General features: G+C 40.2%; 1 protein-coding gene across 9 annotated transcripts in view; it reads left to right on the top strand.

Annotated features, from left to right (window-relative positions):
* Nucleotides 1-13,836, top strand: part of TRIP12 (thyroid hormone receptor interactor 12) — a 72,387-nt gene extending 58,551 nt beyond the window's left edge. For 8 of the 9 annotated variants that reach the window (XM_033150343.1, XM_033150338.1, XM_033150346.1 and 5 more), the window contains 15 exons: nucleotides 238-311; nucleotides 392-591; nucleotides 1,903-2,030; nucleotides 2,186-2,337; nucleotides 3,039-3,181; nucleotides 3,902-4,058; nucleotides 5,527-5,625; nucleotides 7,297-7,411; nucleotides 7,790-7,944; nucleotides 8,386-8,550; nucleotides 9,731-9,895; nucleotides 10,927-11,040; nucleotides 11,891-11,985; nucleotides 12,157-12,260; nucleotides 13,310-13,506. In XM_033150343.1, the coding sequence (XP_033006234.1) occupies nucleotides 238-311; nucleotides 392-591; nucleotides 1,903-2,030; nucleotides 2,186-2,337; nucleotides 3,039-3,181; nucleotides 3,902-4,058; nucleotides 5,527-5,625; nucleotides 7,297-7,411; nucleotides 7,790-7,944; nucleotides 8,386-8,550; nucleotides 9,731-9,895; nucleotides 10,927-11,040; nucleotides 11,891-11,985; nucleotides 12,157-12,260; nucleotides 13,310-13,506 (2,063 nt within the window). Of the gene's footprint in view, nucleotides 1-237; nucleotides 312-391; nucleotides 592-1,902; nucleotides 2,031-2,185; nucleotides 2,338-3,038; nucleotides 3,182-3,901; nucleotides 4,059-5,526; nucleotides 5,626-7,296; nucleotides 7,412-7,789; nucleotides 7,945-8,385; nucleotides 8,551-9,730; nucleotides 9,896-10,926; nucleotides 11,041-11,890; nucleotides 11,986-12,156; nucleotides 12,261-13,309 lie in introns of all 9 variants that reach the window. The other variant, XM_033150339.1, reaches the window with a different exon arrangement.
* Nucleotides 13,837-14,252: the final 416 nt, after the last annotated feature.

Here is a 14,252-nt window from a genome sequence, read left to right as displayed (position 1 = left end):
AAAATTGTCGGAGTTGGTGACCATTGTGTCTTCTGGTAGCAAATTCCATAGTTTGTCCTCAGTTCTGCACATAGGATGCTGCTAAAGCTGCATATTGGCAAGTGTACTGTTGTGATCCATTTTTAATGTTTCTTAGATAGTGACTTATTTGCGTCTGGAAATAGAATAGTGTGAGAGGTGTTTCTTGCAGCCTCTGTAAAATACTTTACAAGTTGCACTGCTGTTATCCATTTTTAGGTTATGGCAGAGTGAGAGAAGATGATGAAGATAGTGATGATGATGGATCAGATGAGGAAATAGATGAATCTCTGGTAAGGCTTTGTTCAGTTTTGATCTCCTTTGTTCACAATTGGAAGGTTGATTTTTAACTTCTATCCTTTCCTTCATACAGGCTGCTCAGTTCTTAAATTCAGGGAATGTGAGGCACAGGCTTCAGTTCTACATTGGAGATCATCTCCTGCCATATAACATGACAGTGTATCAAGCAGTTAGACAGTTCAGTTTGCAAGCTGAAGAGGAAAGGGAATCAACAGATGATGAAAGCAACCCTTTAGGAAGAGCTGGCATATGGACAAAGACTCATACCATTTGGTAAGTCAATCAGAAGAAGGGGAACAGTCACTGTTGTCACTGAGTTACAGGTGCATATTTGTGTTTGTAGCCCTCGTGTTAAGTTTATTGAAGAATTGTGTAAAATATCGTTTTCACTCTTCATTATATTAATATGAAGTAAGAATCTGTTAGGACAGTAAGATTATGGACAGCACAATTAATTTGGATTGCTTTACTGTGAAGTGAAGTAAAACATCCTGTTCAAGCAGCAGTTTCCAAAGAGGTTCCATTTTTGCTACGTGTATTTTTCTTTTTCTTTTTACATGTGCTGATATCTGCAGAGTGCCTTTATTCAAGTAAATATAGGATCTCCCTGTTTTTCTCCATAGGTTGAGGGGAGCAAGGGAGGTAAAATCCTGAGGCCCAAAGTACTGCATGAACCAGACTTACTTAGCAGTGGTTTGCACATAATGCTAACCCATGGAAGCACTATGCAGACGAGCCTGAACCACGTTAGGCTCTTCTTCCCTTTCCTCTTCCTCTGCGGTGAGGAGGAGGCCAAGTTTAAAAGAATATTGACTTAAGTGTTGGGTACAAACCAGAATTCCTAGTTTCAAACAAAGGCTAGCTGCTAAGAAGGCCAACATAAAACAGATTATAACCCATTTTTAATTAACCACTATTTTAAACCAGGATTCGTGGTTTGTATGTAATGCTAAAGAAATACTATTTTGAAATGGAAAGTAATATTTGCAGAAGTTGGCCATCCTTATGTGTGGGAGTAGGAGTGTGGAGTGTGTGAGTCCAGTGTTTTGCTCATGCACTCTGAGACTTGTCCACATAGCACTCAATGATTTACTGGTAAGCAGCCCAATATTTAGGAGATCTGTGATTGATCTTCAGGTTGTTGTTTTTATTTATTGTACCTGTTATGGCCTGGTAGGTGCCCTGCCTATTCCCCGCTTTGCCAGATTGCTGATGAAAATTGTTATCTCCCGCTGATGGTCACCCATGGCAGTGGAGAATATAGGAACTTATACTCCACTTCCCTAGAGCTTGGAGCAGTTTTGAAGGGGATATGGTTAACCCTTCTGCTGCTGCTTCAAATAAATTGGCAGTCCTCCATAGCTGCACTTCCATGTGGGGAAATATTGGGAGAGCAATTATGAATCTCTTGTGTAATGCGTAGATTGGTCCTCAGTCTGGCACTAAAAGGTAGACTTTTAATAATTCTAATTTTATTGGTATATAGTATTAGATTGGCATGCTCTTTTCACACAGGAAACTACTGTTCCTGTACTAGATTTCATTATCGGGTCAGTTAGTCAATAACATGATGCTTCTTTTTAGGTACAAGCCAGTGCGAGAAGACGATGATAGTAATAAAGACTGTGTTGGTGGTAAAAGAGGAAGGGCACAAACTGCTCCTACGAAAACATCCCCTAGAAATGCAAAGAAGCATGATGAATTGTGGCATGGTAAGCATTTGGATCACCTGCAAGCATAGAGGGAAGGTTGCATAATGTTTTATTTGAAGCACAATTTAATTAAGATTCTGCTGCTGAATATTATATAAAATAAAAATATATGAAAACGTTTCTCCACTGATTAATAGAATCTGTCCCTTTTTCAGATGGGGTATGTCCTTTGGTCTCAAATCCTTTGGAAGTTTATCTTATATCTTCGCCACCTGAAAATATAACTTTTGAAGATCCATCATTAGATGTTGTTATTCTTCTGAGAGTTTTACATGCTATCAGTCGTTATTGGTATTACCTGTATGATGTGAGTACACCTGTTGCTGTTGTGTTTGTATTTTTTCTGATCTTTGCTAAGATTTGTCTGCTTAGGAACTTCTGACTGTATTGTGTCTTTGTAAACAGCTTAGAGACTCTTGTAGTAAGCAGTATATGAATTGTTTATATATATAAATACAATAAAGAAAAAGAGTTATTGCTCTTGATAAGTGAGGCTAGCTGGCCAAGCATTCTGGCTTCTTCAACAGATTGCAATTCTCCTGGTTCAGGTTAAGCAGAAAGAGGGCTCACAAGGCTAAAACGATCACCCACCACACAGCCAGCAATAGTCCTGTTAATGTCACCAGCCTCCACAATAGTAAAAAACAAGCTATGCCTCTGTGCAAAGACAAGCTATGCCCTAGTGTGCAAAGATACTTCAAGCCACAGTTTCAGTGCCTGGCTTTAGTAGAAACCATTGTTTGGGTTGACCATGTTATGTGGCAACACCAGATTACATGTGCATCATGGTTAATGCTGAAAAGCGGGGAAATGTAATCCAAAGTTGGGCAGAAAGTGAAGGAGCATGTCTTCATTTGGCTAGTTTCTGACTTGCAAGATGTGGTTTTGCAGGGAGCCCATGTTAAGCTAAAGGCACAGTCACTGTGTTCCCATGTTTTGTAAAAATGAACAGTCTTGGTAGTGAATGAGTTTTTCTAAATAGAAGCAACTTTCTTTTTGATATTGTAGAATGCAAGCTGTAAAGAAATTATTCCAACATCAGAATTTATCAACAGTAAACTCACAGCAAAGGCAAACAGACAGCTTCAAGATCCTTTGGTGATAATGACAGGAAACATACCAACATGGCTGACAGAGCTTGGGAAATCATGGTATGGAATTTGATTGTAAACCATTATTGTACTGTGGAGATTTTGAGCAGACTCTTCCTAACACTAGAGTGTTTATAAAGGAATGAGGGAGTGAGGGAAATGATGCAGAACTTTGACATTTCATATTGAGCAGGTCAGGAGGAATTCTGAAGTTTATAGGCCTGCAACAGAACAACCATTTAAACAGGATAAGTGACTTTTAGGAAGAGGCATCAAGTTTTAAACATGAATATATATTTCATGATATCTAAATTTCTCGAGTGGAGTCAGATTGCCATATGCTTTTCCCCTGTGCAATGGTTTATTCAAGCTTGAGGAAGGCTTAGTTGAAACCAACTTTCAAGCCTTTTTCTTTGTTCCAAAAATGTTCACAAACTTCAAGGACTAAGTAAAGAATGTTAACAAGATCCAGGTACTGCCCACATGGCAGGTATTTTTTCTCTTAAGAGGCTTCTTCCTCTGCATCCAGCATGCAAACATAGACGTAACTTGTTAACAAGCTAGGCTTTTTTGTAGGCTTTTTTGCAAGGTTTTTTTAAAAAATAATGCATTGTTTTAATTGATACTGTAAGCTGCCTTGAATTTATATATAGAGATAAATATTTTAAACATTTTTAAATAAATAAAATGTTTTAAATAAAACATTTTCAACTGTTGTCATATATAGCCTTGCTTCCAAATAATAAAGTTGCGGTGCAAAACTCATCTCTCTTTTTACAGTCCTTTTTTCTTTCCATTTGACACACGGCAAATGCTATTTTATGTAACTGCCTTTGACCGAGATCGAGCCATGCAGAGACTGCTGGACACCAATCCAGAAATCAACCAGTCCGATTCTCAGGATAGCAGAGTGGCACCACGACTGGACAGGAAGAAGGTAACTTTATTATTGTAGGTGGGGGGAGGTGGCAGGAAAGAAATGATCTCATTGAACCCCTCAGAGGTTTAGAATAAGCTTCTTTTCTATAACTGAATTACATTAGTTATAGGAAGAAGTTGGGGAAGTCTGCAGTTCTTCCAAATGATCACAGTGAGGCCTTTTCAAAGCTACTATGAGGCAGTAAATATGCTTGTTGTCATGGTTTATAAATGATGCTCGCTTACTAATTTTTATGTATTCTAGAACACCTAAATCCTCTGATCTATAACCTGAAATGAATTCTTGCTTCAAGAATGATTATTTTTTTCTTCAAATACAATTGCAAATGCAAGGTGTGGGGAGATCCAATATCAAGTACAGCAGAATAGTTATGGAGGGTGCATTTGGCTTGGGCAAGTGGGCACTAGGACAATAACAAGCAATCCTGTTGCTTGAAGGCAGGAAAATGTCAGCTTTCCAAAGGAATCTTTGACTCACCCTTCCCTTGGGGTGAAAGTTCATTTTGCTGCCTTGCTTGAAGAGAGATTATGTCTTGCCTTTGCTCTTGTGGGTTTGTTTTACTGTTAGGAAGTTGGGTGGTTTGTGAGTGGGATGAATGTGTAATTGGTCAGGTGAGGACAATGATGGGAGTGGGATTTTTACTGATTCCCCATTCCCTCTGTAGCGCCCCCTTCCCAAATATGCTCCAGGACCCTTTGGAGCAATGTAGGAGGTGTTGGTGGTCAGAGGACTGCATTTAGGTTGTCTGTTAGTGCAGACTCAGGTCATTAAGCCTGAGCTTCTGTAGCCTCCACTCAGCACAAACCACCATTGGCAGAATTGGTAGCTTTAAATGTGCATTGTATATTGGGCTTCCTTCCGTAATGTTGTCTTTTGAAATGTTTAAGATAACCTTTTTTTGTTAAATGTGCATCCTGTACTTGATCTCCTTTTGTGATGTTTTATTTTGAAATCTTTAAGATAACATTTTAGTTTCCTGTTAATTATGTTGGTTTGAATTTATACTTTATATTTGACCTTATTTCTGGATTGTTTTATTTGATGTTTTAATGTAGGTTGTAAACTGCTTTGAGATTTTTTAAAAAAAATATTGAAAGTAGTATAGAAATGAAATTAATAATAGTAACCACAGATAAATACAAACAAACAAACAAATGAGGAAAAAACCCCTACATACCTCTCTCCACTGGATCAAAATGTCTTCCATCAACAGAAGAACACAATTTAATGCAAACCAACCCTAAAAATCAAGGCTTCCTGTAATTAATGCAATGTAAAAGGGATTTTTACTAGTTTTAGGGAAGTACTTCAGTATCTAATGCAAGTACTACACTACATAAAATGCCCTCTAAATATATAATTTAGAGGGCATTTTGACTCGGGCTGTTATCTGTGATCTTTGCTTTCAATACTACAATTGGCTTGTGAAGACTAAAAATAATACCTGCCTTTCATTGACAAACAGCGCACTGTGAACAGAGAGGAACTGTTGAAACAAGCTGAATCGGTGATGCAGGATCTGGGCAGCTCAAGAGCAATGTTGGAAATCCAGTATGAGAATGAAGTAAGTAATGACTATAGCTGCCTGTCCCCGCATGCTCTGGTAATCAGCGGCATCGCTGGGGAGGGGGTGGGTTAACGGGAGGGGGGTGACAATAGGGCCGCCCCGCCTCGCCAGCGCCCCCCGAGCAAGCCGCGGAATGAGGCCGCTCCGCCCAGCGGCTCATGTGGGGCCCGCCTGTCAGCACCGCTATGGAGCTGCCCCACCCCTGCTGCATGAGCCGCCGCGGAAGCAGCAGCGCTGGCCCAGACGTGAGTGCGCACGCGTGACATTTCACACGTGCGCACTCCGTCTGGGCCGGCGCTGCTGCTTCCGCGGCGCTGTTGCAAGCCCGCCGGGTGAAAAGGCAGCTTGTGGGGAGCTGCCGATCGCGTGCGGCAGCCCCACAAGCCGCCTTTTCACCTGGCAGGCTCGCAATGTCGCCGCAGAAGCAGCGGCGGGGGCCCAGCGACGGAGTGCACGACATTTTGCGCGTGTGCACTCCGTCCTGATGTTGCGTCGTGACGTCACGACGCAACGTCACAACGGCCGCCTCCAGGGGGTGCCTCCTCCGCGCTGCCGCCCCGGGCAGCATGGAACCTTCCTCCGCCCCTGCTGATAATTGTTTATTTTCCAGTTACAAGGAAGTTTAGCAGTAGTCAGCGTGATCCTGTTGGCACATCAGTCTAAGTCATGGTTTGCATAGCTTGCCGTGGTTTTTCTGAACATCTGAAGTCAGCTAACAGATCATATTTTGCTTTCTGTTAGTATGGCAAGCTCACAACACCATAGCCACCTTGATAACTATGGGGCTGTCTTAGTACATTGTGGGCCTGACACATGCTGCAGATCATTTCCTCAACCTGGTTTTTGCTGCAGATCGGCCTGAAGATGGTGCCATAGAATTGTAGAGCTGAAAGAGACTCTCAAGGTCATCTGGTCCAATCCCTTGCAGTGCAGGCTTGGTAATCAGGGGTCTTAGAGTCACATTTTTGTCCGGGTTATTTTGTCCGGGTTTGTTTTAATTATGGTTTGGTGTAATGTGAGCTCAACATTTTATAGGCCACCTCAGATGTTTGTCAAGCTACATAGCAGCTAAAAAGCAAACAAAGCTTTGGAGAAACAAGTTGTGGTTTATATGGCTTGTGTGTAAGGGTTCTCCAAACCCTTAAAGGGTTCTGTTCAGAGTGTTAGAAGCATGAGGTTTTCTGTCTACAAATAGGACTGATGCCCTCTGATAGGATAGAATATGGTGCCAAAATATTTCAGAAAGGATTGCTTGCAGTTTGCCCTTCATTCTTTTGAAGCAAATCAAGATCCCAGCACTATCTTGGTACTATCATACTATAGTTGTAGCATGCAACTCTGAAACCAAAATCAGGTGTCCAGTTGTGATACAATAATGCTTTTTCCAGTGCAGTGCTTACACAACTATTTTCTATCCCTACTTCATCTTTAAAAGCATCATTCAGAGTCCCCTGCAGCAATATCAATGTGCAAATGTTTTAAGTTTGGAATTAAACAATTTGTCTTTAAAAAAACACCTGAGTTTTAACATAATTAAGTAGCTTCTGTTGCACATTTCTGCCAACAATTCCTCCTCTACCTTCATTCCTGCAATTAGCATTTTTTATTGCAGAAAACATGTTTGGACTTTTTACAGACATCTCTAAATTACCATTCTTTTCTCAAAAGGTTGGCACTGGTCTTGGACCTACACTGGAGTTTTATGCACTTGTATCTCAGGAACTACAGAGGGCAGACTTGGGCTTGTGGAGGGGTGAAGAAGTTACTCTTGCTAATCCTAAAGGTAACTATAATGATCATCTTGATATTTTCAGAAGGTGGAATTTTCACAGCTTATACTGCACTGTTGCGGGAAATAAAATTGTATCCTTTAGGTGTAGCTTTAAAGTATCGAAAGGAGCTCCATAAACCGTACTTTAAACAGAAACATAAATATTGTACGTGGATTATACTTGCTTTGACATACTACTAACCTTTTGCTCTATTTTGGAGCAAGATATTGCAGTTGCTGTTGTAACCCTATGTTGAAAGCTGACTATATATCTAAATGCAGTTCATCTGCTTGAGTTAGTGTTTTAAAACTAGACTATTAGTTTGAGCAACATTTTTATAATTTTGACCTGTGTATACTTCTACTGTTTGTGTTTCTTTCTTTAAACAGGAAGCCAAGAAGGGACCAAATATATTCATAATCTTCAAGGTCTGTTTGCACTTCCCTTTGGCAGAACAGCTAAACCTGCTCATATTGCTAAAGTTAAAATGAAGTTCCGTTTTCTGGGAAAACTGATGGCAAAAGCAATCATGGATTTTAGATTGGTAAGAGTGGAACTGGTTTTAAATTTAAAGTAGCCTCTGCTATACAGTATAGCCTTCAAGCTGAAATTGCAATTCTAAAAGCCTGGCTTCAAGGTTCTAGTTGTGAAAAACATACTGTTGGAAGTAGCACCTTCTGAATATAGATGGCTAATACATATTAATGATCCCCAAATGATTAGCTACATACAGCAATGGCTCTCCTGTGCATTAAAGTAGTCTTCAGCTTAAGTATGTTAAGTAGTGCAGTAATAGAGTAATTGGAAACTTAATACTTAAACATCATCCATGGCATTTATACAAATGGCATTTACTAGATTAATAGCAGGCAAAGTGCAATTTAGCCTTTTTCAGTTGTTACTTGGTGGTGTGCAGGTACGTAGAGGTTTACACGTCTCTTTAAGTTTTGTTTTCAGATAAAGGGAAACTTTTTTTTCCTTCTAGGTGGACCTTCCCCTTGGCCTTCCTTTTTACAAATGGATGCTGCGACAGGAGACGTCGCTAACATCTCATGACTTGTTTAACATTGATCCTGTAGTAGCCAGATCAGTATACCATCTTGAAGAAATTGTGCGGCAAAAGAAAAGACTTGAACAGGATAAATCGCAGGTAGGTATAATTATAGAACAGAAGATGCCATATTTATCCACCGGTCTTTCTTACTTGGTAGCCAGAACTGTGGCAAATAGTCCATTTGATGGATGCCTTGGCCATGGCTTAAGTGGTAGACAGATTGCAGACTGGCAAGAAGTGATTTTCATACTGTATTTTCATAGTTTACTTCTGCATTCAAAATTGTAACATGGTTAATCTAAACTACAGTTAGTTGAATCAAACCAGCTTCATAAGCTATCATTTGAAGTTGACTTGTTTCAGCTAACCATAGTTAAGATTAACCACAGGGTTTGGATGACATTTCCAAGCTTCTTGTGGCTACAGCAGACAGTATGTAAACCTGAGGCTCTCTGCAGCTTGTTTTCCTAAGATCAAATTGTGGTTTAGCGTTTACATTTTATCCAACACAATGTTTTACATAAACATGCCTGCACAAATCTTGGATTCATTCCATGCCCCTCTCTTTTGTGTGAATATTTAAAAGCAAAGAAGTGCTTTCAAGTAATGAATAGAGTGCTTTCAAATAGCCAGCCATAGTTACCTCTGACATGTGACCTCAGGAACTGGTTGAGAACAAGCAGCGTTTAAACTCTACTTTAAAAACATGGTTTTAACAAACCACAATTCCCAAGCTTTAATGTCTTGGAGAACTGTGCTAAGTTTCAAATGGCCTTTGCACGAGGATGCAGCATGTTTTATTGTACTTGGCCATACTTATATTCTGTGAATGCTGTTGATCAGTTTCCTGGTAATCTTGTGACCTATATGCATAGCTAAGGGTAAGTTGAATGTTAATGGCATCTTATTTTCTTGGATTTTTACTTTACATTGTGTTGAAGCACTTGGGCCTGCTGATACCACGTAAACAACTTTTAATAAAGATGCAAATAATTCAGTGTTGTGCTTATCCAGTCGTTCCATCAGAACACACATTTTTGCTTACTTGATGAAATTCTCCCCCCTCTCCTTCCCCCATGAACTATTCTGGGGGTTCTTCTGACACCTCTCCCCCAGCAGATTCTGGAGAGATGCAGGGTCTTTTGTGCCAGCGGGAGCCCTTCTGCTGGCTTCCATGATCATGTGGAGTTAAATGAATGTTAGCCACTTTATGAATATTACACTATAGAAGGCTATACCTAAAATTTCTAAGTTGTCACTTACATTTTATCTTTAGACCAAAGAAAGTCTACAGTATGCGTTGGAAACACTGACCATGAATGGCTGCTCAGTAGAAGATCTAGGGTTGGACTTCACCCTCCCAGGCTTTCCAAACATAGAGCTGAAAAAAGGAGGGAAAGATATACCTGTCACCATCCACAATTTAGAAGAATATCTCAGAGTAAGTAACAAGAATGTTGGAAGGGTCTGCTGGGTGCACAAGTCTTTCCCCCCACCTTTTAACTAGAGTATTAACTGCAAACAACAATGCACTACCCTGAGGTATTGATTCACCTTGTGTTGAAGTTGGAAACCTAAGTCCCATAGCTCTGAATAGGTCAGGGCTCCCCAAGAGATGTGACTATTTGAACAGTGTAAATGCAGACCAAATAATTAGCAGTTTTTCCCTAACTAGTAACTGTGTACATGTGTGTGCTAGTGAAAGGTAAAGGGACCCCTGACCGTTAGGTCCAGTCGTGGGCGACTCTGGGGTTGTGGTGCTCATCTCACTTTACTGGCCAAGGGAGCTGGTATACAGCTTCCGGGTCATGTGGCCAGGATGACTAAGCTGCTTCTGGCGAACCAGAGCAGCACACAGAAACATCGTTTACCTTCCCGCCGGAGTGGTACCTATTTATCTACTTGCACTGGCATGCTTTTGAACTGCTAGGTTGGCAGGAGCAGGGGCCGAGCAGCGGGAGCTCACCCCCATCGTGGGGATTCGAACCGCTGACCTTCTGATCAGCAAGCCCTAGGCTCTGTGGTTTAACCCACAGCGCCACCCATGTCCCATGTGTGCTAGTACAATGAGTTAATACATTTTTCGAGAGAGCTATCTATAGTTGAAGTGTTGTCTACCTAGCTCCGTAGTACCAGCTTAATTTTAATTTTACACCCAGTAAGACAAATGTACCAACTTAGTCACAATTAGAATTATTGTTGTTGTTCTTCGCTAGATCAGCTTTGCTCTCTTGGTGACTAGCCAGTCCTGAAAGCATTGCTGGCCTCCTACTTTACTATTTTCAGTAACTGGAAAATAAAGGGTGTTGTTGACTTGAAGGACAGTTCACAACCTTGCTTTCTTTTTCCGTGCTACAGTTTAGGTACATGGCTGTACTTTTGTTTCCTCTCTCCAGGTCATCATATTACTTAATACGAATACATTATTTAAAATTGCTGTAATTGTGTGTTTCTCTCTGTGTGTTTTTGCAGCTGGTTATCTTCTGGGCACTAAATGAAGGCGTTTCCAGACAATTTGATTCCTTCAGAGACGGATTTGAATCGGTCTTCCCCCTCAGTCACCTTCAGTACTTCTATCCTGAGGAGGTTAGTACCTTTATGCCAGGTGCAATAACTTGGTTCATCTGACCTGCTTGCTCTGCTTTTGAAGGTGTGCATGTGAGGAGCTGGAGTTTTGTAGGAGGGTCCAGGAGTCTCTTAATACAATTTTTTAGCACCCTCATAAATACAGTTGTACCTTTGAATTCGAATGGAATCCCTTCCGGAAGTCTGTTCAACTTCAAAACATTCAGAAACCAAAGCGCTGCAGGAAGCTCCTGCAGCCAATCATAAGTCACTGAAGCCCCGTCGGACGTTCGGCTTCCAAAAATAGTTCGCAAACTGGAACAGTCACTTCCGGGTTTGTGGCGTTCAGGAGCCAAAATGTTCAAGAACTAAGCTGTTTGAAAACCAAGGTACAACTGTATACTGTTTCCAGACCTACTGTGGTAGTCATGAAATTCAAATTCTAACTTTTCTAGCATGTTGTACTTAAATATTCATATGTACATAGAAAAGAAGTGCATAAAAGGACTGTAACTCTCACAAAATACTTAATTCTATGTATCATAGTTCCATCCTGAATATTTTATATTAAAAATTCAATAATTCTCCAAAGAGATCTGGCTTAGATTACTGTGTTTGAAACAAAGTTGATTTTAAGTTTTGGAAGAACTAAAAGGAGTGGAGAGGAAGGATGCCTTCAAAAATTAGGATTCTGAGTTAGAGAATCAGAATTGGCATGAAGCTTCATCTCCGAAGTTTGGTTAGTTGGTAGTACTTTTAGCCTGTGTGCAGGGAATTGTATTAACCATGTGATAATTCAACAACAAATTGATGTTCTCTCCCTCCCTCCCTCCCTCCCTCGGTTCCACTCTGGCATTTTATGTTGTTATAGCTGGATCAGCTTCTGTGTGGTAGCAAAACAGATACTTGGGATGCAAAGACATTGATGGAATGTTGCAGGCCAGATCATGGTTATACACATGACAGGTAATCACAAAGTAATATAATTTGTTGCTAGTTGGCAGTGATCTAATGTGTGGAATGTCTCAAACAGTTTTTTGTGTTGTAGCTTTATTAAGATAGCCACTTGTTGATTTCTCAGTGTATGTTCTGTTTAACAATCTCTATTTCCCCCCCCCCTTTTCTTTTTAATTCTAGTCGTGCTGTGAAGTTCCTGTTTGAAATTCTCAGTAGTTTTGATAGTGAGCAGCAAAGATTATTTCTCCAATTTGTGACTGGTAGCCCTAGACTGCCAGTAGGAGGTGAGTGTTTTTATAATATTGGCTAAAAGCAAGTGCAAATGCAGTAACATTCAAATGTTGAAAACCGTATTTATTATGTTGAATCCTCCAAAGTAAAAACTCTGTTGTGCTATAAGATAGTAGAAGTCTATCCTTTTGAACTGTATACAAATACAATGGCTTTGATTTAAAAGAGGGATGGGGAACCAGTGACCTTCAGACTCGTACCATTCTGTCTGTGGGCTGTGCTGGCCAGGGCCGATGGTAGTTGGAGTTCAAAAACATTTAGAGGGGCCACTGGTTTAAGTCATTGACAGTCAATTTACACATGTACACAAAGCCTACTGAGTTCAGTAGGCAAGTATGCATTGGGTTGTAGCCTTACTTAGCCCAGTGCATAAGAACCTATAATAAAAGCTGAGCAACCCTGTGTTTTGCTAATAGACATAAAGGTGAACTATGTTCTACTTGTCTAGGATGAGTTGCTAATGTCTCTAGGCAAAGACTCAGTTTGTCCCACTGGTAGAACTTCATATGGAATGACTGTACCAGTATGATATATGACTAATTGTGGCATTTGCTTTGTTAGCGCCTAAAGTTCTTGGCTGCTGGGAGAGGAGCAGAAATGATGCATATACAAACTTGGTTGTAGCCCCACCATGGTTGCTGCCTGGCCCCTTCTGTTGTTAAAACATCTGCTTCCTCTTTAATGTTAGAGGCCATATAATTGTTCTGTGAAAGAAAAGCTACGAAGACCACAGTCATGATTCCTCTTCTAGAGTTAGGATTCTTTATATTGTCTGAGCGTACCACAAAAACAACTGACAATGCAGTGCTACAGAGGCAGGCTACATAAGAACCTTTTCACACATTGGAGCCTATAAGCCTTTTAATGCTAGAAGAGCAGGTGATTTTGCAGGGATTCCGTTTTCACACAGCTGAGTTAATCCACCTAAGTAATACGGAAAGCAGCACAAAGAATGCAGTCTTTTTCTGAGACCTATAGCTTAATGCTCTTAAACTTTCTTAATATTAAATCTGTCGTGAACTTCGTTGTTTTTTCTTCTTAGGCTTTCGGAGTTTGAATCCTCCACTTACAATTGTACGCAAGACATTTGAGTCTACAGAAAATCCAGATGACTTCTTACCCTCAGTAATGACTTGTGTAAACTATCTCAAGTTGCCAGACTATTCAAGTATTGAGATAATGCGTGAAAAACTCTTGATAGCTGCAAGAGAAGGGCAGCAGTCATTCCATCTTTCCTGATCACAATGAAAAATGCAATGTCTGCCTGTTACAGCAAAAAGAGAATCATGATTCTTTTCTAAATGTATCATCTGAGTCGAGGAAACGTAACGCCTCCTTGTAGAAAACGGCTTGCAGATTATAAACAAAGACACTAGGTTGATACTCATTAAAGGCCCCATGGACTTAAAAGTGATCAGGCCCTAAAGTTGTTGTGACAAGGTTTCTTTAGCAAGTTCTTGTTTTAAATTATCATTTATCGATGAGTGAAGTTTAACTTGCTTTGCTGTGTGAAATTTAAAAAGGGATGTTTTTTCAGGCTGGAACAATAAATGTTGCTGTGCAGTTTAATACTGGGCTGTGTGTATCCATCTAGCCAAGTCTGCAGTTTTTTCCTCCCAAAGACAACTTTGTACATAAGTACAGAAATTGAAAAACATGTATTGGCACATCTAGTTAAGTAGACTAGTTCTGTGTACCATCACTTGCCCCTGATTTCCCTCCGTCATGTATTGTCTGATGTGCAATCCACATGGCTCTCTGTGTACTCCACTCGCAACAATTGTTACATTTTGGACATGGGCATTTACTGGTCCATGTTTTCTCAAATTAAGAAATAATTTAATTTTATTAAATATATTGTCAATAATTCCGCCTTTGTAAGTAGGTAGAATCTTTCTTATAGCTTAGTTTAATGTAGTAGTAGGATATATTGGCTACAATCTTTACCAGAAAATACTCTAGAACCATTCACACAGTGATTTAGG

Source organism: Lacerta agilis, chromosome 5 (genome assembly GCF_009819535.1).
Source record: "Lacerta agilis isolate rLacAgi1 chromosome 5, rLacAgi1.pri, whole genome shotgun sequence".
In the NCBI taxonomy this organism is placed as follows: Eukaryota; Metazoa; Chordata; class Lepidosauria; order Squamata; family Lacertidae; genus Lacerta; species Lacerta agilis.
The sequence above is the reverse complement of the archived record's forward strand: the minus strand, read 5'-3'. Positions and strand labels throughout refer to the sequence as shown.